This window comes from Ruditapes philippinarum, unplaced genomic scaffold, assembly GCF_026571515.1.
Source record: "Ruditapes philippinarum isolate M1 unplaced genomic scaffold, ASM2657151v2 ctg8539_1_1_1_1, whole genome shotgun sequence".
Lineage (NCBI taxonomy): Eukaryota > Metazoa > Mollusca > Bivalvia > Venerida > Veneridae > Ruditapes > Ruditapes philippinarum.
In genome coordinates, this window is record NW_026855607.1 from 20313 (window position 1) to 29087 (window position 8775).

Below are 8775 nucleotides of genomic sequence, written 5' to 3' on the forward strand. Positions count from 1 at the left end.
GTATCAATATTTACAATTTATATAGCTTATTTACCTTAACGTTTAGTTAATTAACGTAACTTAAGACCGTTTGTTTTCATTAGAATTTAAAAGAGATATAATTTCTATGCACACTATTTCGGTTGAATGAAAACGATTGTTCGGTAGTGATGTCATAAAGCTAAGCGGATTTCACGCAGCAGACGACACTTGTGCCACGCTTCATATTTGATACATTTTTATTTTATTTGACTTCATACTGAAATATAAATTACATGTTCTGAAGTTACATTATCAATTTATATTCATGAAGAGTAAAGTTTACTCAAGAGTAGAATTTATATGTTTTTGTAATTATATACATGCACTTTTAAAATGAATTTTCTAGGATTAAAGAACGGGCGACGATCGAGTTGCAATACAGTAATGAGTGGCTTTCGATATTTACTTATCGCGATATTCTTAACGATAATCGTTCAGCAAGGTTTCAATTGGTCGATATCACACAGAACATTAAATAGAATTTCGAAAAATGCACAGGAAAATGAAGGTAATGTTTGTTAATTAATTAATTAATTAATTAATTAATTAATTAATTAATTAATTAATTAATCTATTAATTTTTGCTATGATTTTACGAATACATGTATTTGGATTGCCTGTTTAAATGATAATGATGATAATAATAATAATAATAATAAAATGATAATGATAATAATAATAAAATGATAATGATAATAAGTCCTTTGGGACTTTGCAATTTAAAAGACTTCCTCATAAATTTTGTGTACTGTATTGGCTGAATTTAGAAGTAGTCCGGCATGACACCAGTGCAAATATGGAAAATAGGTTTTACTGCAGTAAAAAATAAGTGAAAATACAGAAAATAAAAAATAAGCGTTTTATTTCATCAATATTTCATTAATAAGCATATGAAAATTTATTAAATTTATCCACCATCAGCCTACATTGTACATTAATCGTGTACGTTTCCAACAAGGTCAGGCTTTACTGAAACACTGCAATATACCTTTTTGCGATAAAACTGTCGTATAAATACAGAGTATTGTTTCTACTTTAGCAATTCTTGCAATGAAAATGATTATTAATGATTTTTATTTTTACTTTTGCAGTTTGGCAGGACTACCGTGACAAACGCCATGGACGCTCACAATTTTGGCATAATTTCACATTCACCTCCAACGTTAAGAAACAAATGTGCAGCGACAAGGTAAAATGGAAAACTAAAGGAATTTTAGCGGAAGTGACGTCAGATATGGAATACTGGACTTTCGACAAAAGACGGACTTGTAAAGAAATAAATATTAATAAAGTTGGAACTCGTCCAAAGCGTCTGAAAATGGAATTTATATGTAAAAACAATAAAATATCTTTTAAATGGACAAATGACACAAATAACATTTATACCGCTCCATTTGGGGATAATTGCATAGAAAGATTTATCTCGAGCTGTTGCTATGGCGATAAGCTCGTGCCGAATGTAGTCCATTATGTTTGGTACTCGCGAGGCGAGCTGAGCTTCGTTGGATTCATGAGCCTGCTAAGTGTGATTCGGTTTGTGAACCCTTGTCTTATTATATTTCATGGTGACACCTTACCAAATGGGAGATACTGGGATTTTATTGTAAATATTTCGCCTAACTTGATTCACTTGCAACGGGAACGGCCAGAATTCGTTTTCGGACAACGGTTTGGTCATAATGAGCACTCTGGGGACATAATGCGAATTGAAGCTCTTCTTCAATATGGCGGTATTTACATGGATACCGATACCGTCCTTGTACGGCCGATAGACGAGCTACGGCAGTACGCATGCGTGATGTCAACACAACTGCGTAGACTGGGTTCAGCATTTATCCTGGCAGAGAAGAATGCGACATTTTTACAGAAATGGATGGACGGGTATCGCTATAAATATAATAGGCTTGATTACACATACAATGCTATGACGTACCCACAGATCCTCGCCCTAAAATATAGCAACTTGATTCATGTAGAGATTGGAACTGCCTCAAGACCTAAGGATCTGTTTGGTTTTAAGTTTTATAGCAGACGATACGAGATGTATAATTGGTCCAAGGTTTACGGAGTGCATTTATTTACCAGAGGTTACGGCGGACCTTTAAATGAAACGACTATTAGAGACATGCATTCACCATGTGGTTCAGTTATGAGACATATATTTTATGGGAATAAGGATTTATGTTTTTAGTCAACAATTACAGCTTCTTTAACATCGAGCTCTACAACACAGGGAATATACATGTACTTAATAATTAACGCCTGGAGGATAAACCGTAATGTGCAGAACAGAGTTAATACAACTTTTATAGATTGTAGTCTATTTATTCTACCCGTGGAACCGAATAATATTAAATAGAGACTCGCTATCTTTGGGTTCGAATTGCGCAAGAAAGCGATATACCCGGTATTCGACTTATGGAAAGTTAGTGATTCTTTTCAATTTCCGGCTCGTGTCTTAAGTGAAACTAAAATGCCATCAGAATGAAAATTACAATCACAAAGTGGCATTTACATAAATCCCAAACTGTCATACAAAATATTAACCTGTTTGCATGCTGATTGTGTGTAATGAGCTTGTCCTGCTTTAAAAATGGAGCAGTCCATTTAAAGTTTAAGGTATTTTATCATCAATATACAAAATCATTGAGCTACTAACACTATAAAGCCATGCTCTTTTTGTGGTAATGGCTAACCTATTTGTTTCCAGCAGACGAAGGACTAAAACAAATGGCTACTAGTGGACGCATGCCTATTCACATTATAAGGTTTTTAAGTGGCACCATGGTTGCTATTTTTTCGTTAAATGTACGATATGGGAGGTACTGGGATAAATTTTAACGCATTTATTTTCAGACAGATTGAGAAAGTAGCGGAAGTTTTAAAGTTATTGTGAAGTTTCTGTGAACAGCATTAAGCTATACCGCGCTTTATTTTAGCTTTTGGTTCTGATTGTAAAAAGGCTAAAATTTAAAATCATTTTGTACTGAAATGACGTAACAGGGCTTTTATGGCATGACAAATAAACAATTGGCTTTGTAATTCGAACGAAGTAACTGCTTTGGACAATTGCATCAGTTACATTTGAGAGTGCGATTGTAAAATCAAACAGTCATTTTCATTTGATTTAATCTGGTACATGTATTAATTAAGATTTCACATTTGTTTAGTATAAGATTTACATTATTATGTATGCCTTTACCATGCACCAATCATTTATTGTTATGTATGTTACTAAGGGTATTTACTAATTATCCTTTAAAATACCATATAGTTGTACTCATGTCTGTTGTGTAAATGGAGTGATAAAAATACTACTAGCATTCTTTTTATATTTTTACCATCGGAATTCATTAAGACAAGACGTAATCTTAACCGTTGAATTTAATTTTATTACGGTAACGTATTTGCGGCAAAAAAGCGCTAACAGCACTTTCAGTGCTTTGATTATCCTAACAACTGAGTTAATATGGTGGCTGGTTAACGACATGTTGAATTGTCGGTAACACAAAGATACGACAATGTTCAAAAATCAAAAATTAATACATGTACTTGCAATAGTTTAAAATAGCTTTTTGTTCGGGAAAGAGTCTATTTCAAGATAAATATTTTAAGAATGTTGATATACAAAGAGTGCTAGCTTAATTCATGAAATCGTTTGTTTTGTTGTCGTTCAACTGTGATTGTAGGTATCAGTATGTTTTACATATGCTCCATCGGGGCAAGTTTCCCTAATTATGTTAAATATATTTTTCTCAAATTGCAACTATTAGCAGCCTATGTTGAACAGATATTGCTTAAACTAACAATAAAGTTGATCACGCACATCGCTTATCAATTTTGCTCAGACTGGTTTACAGTTAAGCAATGCTAAAAAGTATTTTATTATTGTAAATACAGAACCAGACGGGAAAACGCGAGTTTTTTTTCCAGCGCGCCTAATTTGATTTGCACAATTTGTAAGTATCGTGTATATAAACTCAAATTGGTAATTGTGTGCCCTTACGTGACTGGATGTCGATCCCGTACATTTTAGGAAATTATATATAATGCGGATGAAATTTTGGTCGTGGCGCAATTTAAATAAATGAAGTCACTTCAATAATGCAATGTAAACGGTTTAATCTGCAAAATCAAATTTGACTATGTTAATATTTACTTGCTTCCCGAGTGGACAGAAATAGATAAGTATTAGAAAGAGCATCGAAACACGAGGGGCGTAGCACCCGTGTATACATCAGATTGCCGAGTGTTTTGATGTTCTTTCTCTTTTGCATCTTATGCAAAATTAAAACACGTTCCCTGTTGTCACAATATAAAACTCTAGAGAAAAGTAACTTATGAACGAGCATCTGAATATGATATTTCTATCGTTATGCATTTCTCTGTCGTCACAATTAGTAATTAAACGCCAGAAAAAATGAGCCAATCAATCGGCGGTAAGTATTAACTACACTCTAGTTATCGCAATGAGCAACAGAAAGGTGTCCAAACTATGATACAACATCTGTTACTGTATAATCAAATCATTGTAGATCATTATGTTGATACATGACCATTCTTTATAATATGATTTTCTTCAATATTGACACCTTAAACAACCTTCCAGCATGGTCAAAAGAGAAAAGTATTGGAAAAATCAGAAGCCAGATGTGCGCTGAATTTGTAGCAAATTGAAGACGAACTTCATCACTTTAGAGAACGGTATATACATGTACAATATATGTATTTATTATTCATATCCTACTTTGTTAACTGATTCCCTGGAGATATCTTAAATTATCAGTCATGTATCATCAATATATTATTATGATCACAATAACACGGTCACTTTGTTTACGGATATTGGTAAAAAATCCGGAAATAGCCTATGGTCAAATATCCCATATTATTGTCCAACAGTATTGACCTGAAACTTCATAAACTTTCGCAAAGGTCATTTGAATAAACATTGGCCAGTATCTATCGAATACATCTATATATTTGCTTACTTCACTCGTTAGTAAGGTGTGGTGTATTGTATCTGTCGGACTACCGATCTGAATGTCGCCGGTTCGAATCCTTACCAACACCACGTTATACATTTTAAAAAAAAAATATTTGCAAGAATTAATTTTAAATCGTTTTACTACACGTGGTTTAAGAATACCTTTTAAGTGGTGATTTATACACATTTATATATTTTTATTTCATTACAGTATCTTTCATCGGTTCTCCAATCGTATATGCTTAAGCGCATACACACTCTAAAGGTAGTTATTAAAAACACTACATAGGCAGTACACACAACAGTTTTAGGTTTTAAGAGAATGACAGTTTTAAAATTAATATTAAAAAAAAATCGAAAGGAAAAAAACCGCTGAAATATGATTCGAACCTACCAGTCCTCAAGGCTTAGTGAAATCCCTTTACCAAAGCGGTAAGAGGGATTATTGATTTACACCATTTAAACAATTGGATATTTACATTCACTACGACTTACAAGTAGATCGTCACGTTCAGGGCTGGGAAACAAAACTGCGTCGTATCCTACAAAATGTAAACAAACGCCGCCATCTTGGAACGAAAAATGTATGTTTTTGTTTATAACTCTTTTTGTTGGAAATGACTGAAAACCAGATATATGTATTAACACGCTACACTATTTTCCGCTTCGTTCGGTATATGTTGCTTGCACAACTATTTTGTAAAACAAAAGTTATAGCGAACTTGCAACTCGAAGCGGGGCAGAATTTTTATGAAATTGTGTGGATACGACGCAGTTTATCTATCGTTTTCTCTTTTAAATCAATTATTTACTCGTTTTCAGAATTCACCATAAACTTCAAAACATAATTTTGCATCATCTACTAAACTTTCATTAAAAAGATATGTTTATTTTCCAAGAAAATAATGTTTTTACGAAATGATACGACGCAGTTGAAAATAAAATATGATACGACGCAGTTGTATTTTCATTGCAGGCTGCATATTGGTTAAACTATTTTAATTATGTGCTAGGTATGCTAATAACGTTCAACAACATTTCTTGTTTACAACTTAAGTCAAAAGCAGAGGTCACTCATTGGTTCCATAAAAATGGAAATGTAATACAATTCTATTAAGGCTGCATTTTTTGGTCGCATTTTAGTACAAATCATAAGCATCTACAAATTCCGAAAAGCTGTATCAAATGCAATATACATTGAAATCTTGATCGCACACCCATATGACAACGTGTTCCAATGTTGCCTTATCATGCTTCTAAAATTGTTCCCGTGAGTTCGAAATGGGAGTGATTACTATTTTTGATACAAAATTCAATATTCCAGTGTAACCTCTCCTGGACCCTGTATTAATCAAGAATGACCCTTAAAATTCCGCTTGCATGCCTACTTTTGTAACTTGTAATTAGCCATCATTTTCATCGATTCCGTTATTACTTATGTCTTTTACGTGCCGATTTATTGTATTCATTTTCTTAATAATCGGTGAGAACAGGTGATCTTTATTATTTGAAACTGAACATTAAATTGTTAAAATTATAAATGGTTAAGCTACAATACATTTTTGCAAGTAGGTTATGCGTTCCGTTAAGTCATTTTATGTTCAGCGCGGCGGAACTTTACCACTGATTTTGTCGTACATGTATTGCATTTCTTTATCGCCGATGAGAAAAGGTCTACGGAATGTATTTTCTATATTTGCACTTAAGTATCATTCTTCTCCATTAAAAAACTTTAAATTTTCAAAATCGAGTTACATATGATACAACTATACATAATTTTGGGAAGAAGGTGTCCATTTTGCAAAGGTATTTTACACTTTGCACCCGTAAATTGGATACAGATATAGGCAGACATCATTTTTCAATAGTATTGGAGAAGTTTCCACAATTTTGAACAGAAAATTTAGGTCAGATTATCGCATCGAATTTTCAACAGACTAGAGACATGACATCTTAACATACCTTTATACTAAAGTGTGATTTTTATTTGATAATGAATTGCCTGAAAACTTAAACAAAAGTTTTCAGAAAATGACTTCACAGAGGATAACCCCCTGTTTACATTGAACATTTCTCTGCTAGTCATACCGAAATAAGAAATTTAAATGTTATTTATAATTAATTCAAATATTTATAATCTTAAAACTTCATACCAGAAGTTAATAAAAAGCTGTTTATTTGTACAGCTGACGTTAACAAATTTTGTTGAAAAAAAAAAACAAAAAAAAAAACAAAAACAAAAAAAATCAGGTGTGTCTGACCAAGGCGTTTATGTTCACTTGAACTGAACTGCTATGAATTCGAAAACCACCAGGGATTTTTTATTCTTTCGTGCGGAAAACCTATCAAGCTAGTTTCAAAATGTCGATGGTTCTCTGCAGGTGCAACATTTTGCCTGAAATAATGCACAAAGGTGCACCTGAGGTCCTCGCCCCTAGTAAAGCTAATGTGTAGAGTGAAAGTTTGAAAACAAACAACAAAAAGCAGTCATTACCCAGGACATGCAGAGCCACAGTTAATCTAGAGCGTAGATAGCCAAAATGATTTCAAGTTAATAGATTTCTACATTTTTTGCGGAAAAATAGGGATAATATTGAACATACAGGAAAATATGAGAAATTATTTCAGATATTATGATCAATTAGGTAACTGAAAAGAGTAGCTTCCGCAATGTAAACTTTCAAATAAAATGTTATATTGGACATGACACAATGTATTCTAACAGAACATTTTTTTTATCTAGCGCAAGTGATTATTCCATTAAATAGAAATATATTGCCAAAATTATCCCTGTTGAAAAGACTGCCAAAAAAACAACTGCGTCGTATCATATTTTATTTTCAACTGGGTCGTATCATTTCGTAAAAATCATTATTTTCTTAGAAACTAAACATCTCTTTTTAATGAAATTTTGATAAATGATGCAAAATTATATTTTGAAGTTTATGGTGAACTCTGAAACAAATATATAATTGATTTGAAAGAAAAATCGATAGATAAAGCAATTATCCACACATTTTCATAAAAATTCTGCCCCGCTTCGAGTTGCAAGTTCGCTATAACTTTTGTTTTACAAAATAGTTGTGCAAGCAACATATACCGAACGAAGCGGAAAATAGTGTAGCGTGTTAATACATATATTTGGTTTTCAGTCATTTTCAACAAAAAAAGTTATAAACAAAAACATACGTTTTTCGTTCAAAGATGGCGGCGTTTGTTTACATTTTGTAGGATACGACGCAGTTTTGATTCCCAGCCCTGACGTTTACGGAATACATCGACTACAGGGTCAAATACAAGTTTGCAAGGTCAATGCTGCTATTCTAGTACGTTGTTAATGTCGTTTGACGTGTGGGCATTCGGAAAACCTCATATGTTATCCATAGGCCTTTAATGAACTATGACGGAAATGACCGAAAAGTTGCAATTGCGGCAATGTCAAAATTAAACATTTTACTAAACAATTATAATGGAGGTTGTCTTACCATCTTAATGAATGTAATATTGCCATAGCACCAAAAGCCATCTAAACTGCTATATAAGTTCAGAATACACGACATAAAATAATGATACAGTGCATGTACATGTTTTAAGCTGATGTAAGTGAGAAATTATCATACCAGTTTAAGAGTCTGAATGATCTTTTTTTTTATAAATAGACGCATTGAAACTGATTTTTTCATTCGTACATCCAAACATTTGAGCAAAACAACCCAAGGAGGAGACGAATTGTGGTACTTATAGACAGGTGGTCTTTATTTCGAGGT

The 8775-nt window shown here is 32.9% G+C and overlaps 1 protein-coding gene across 1 annotated transcript; it reads left to right on the forward strand.

The window, feature by feature from the left end:
- Positions 1-256: 256 nt before the first annotated feature.
- LOC132743871 (uncharacterized) lies at positions 257-3545 on the forward strand. The gene is made up of 2 exons (XM_060732450.1): positions 257-529; positions 1113-3545. Exons 1-2 carry the CDS (start codon positions 355-357, stop codon positions 2210-2212), a joined length of 1275 nt encoding a protein of 424 aa, XP_060588433.1. The 5' UTR covers positions 257-354; the 3' UTR covers positions 2213-3545.
- Positions 3546-8775: the final 5230 nt, after the last annotated feature.

Excerpts from the sequence above, each read along its gene's own strand:
- LOC132743871 (XM_060732450.1), top strand. The coding sequence starts at position 355 with ATGAATTTTCTAGGATTAAAGAACGGGCGACGATCGAGTTGCAATACA. Across the intron at positions 530-1,112 it reads AAATGCACAGGAAAATGAAG|TTTGGCAGGACTACCGTGAC; the intron begins GTAATGTTTGTT and ends TTACTTTTGCAG.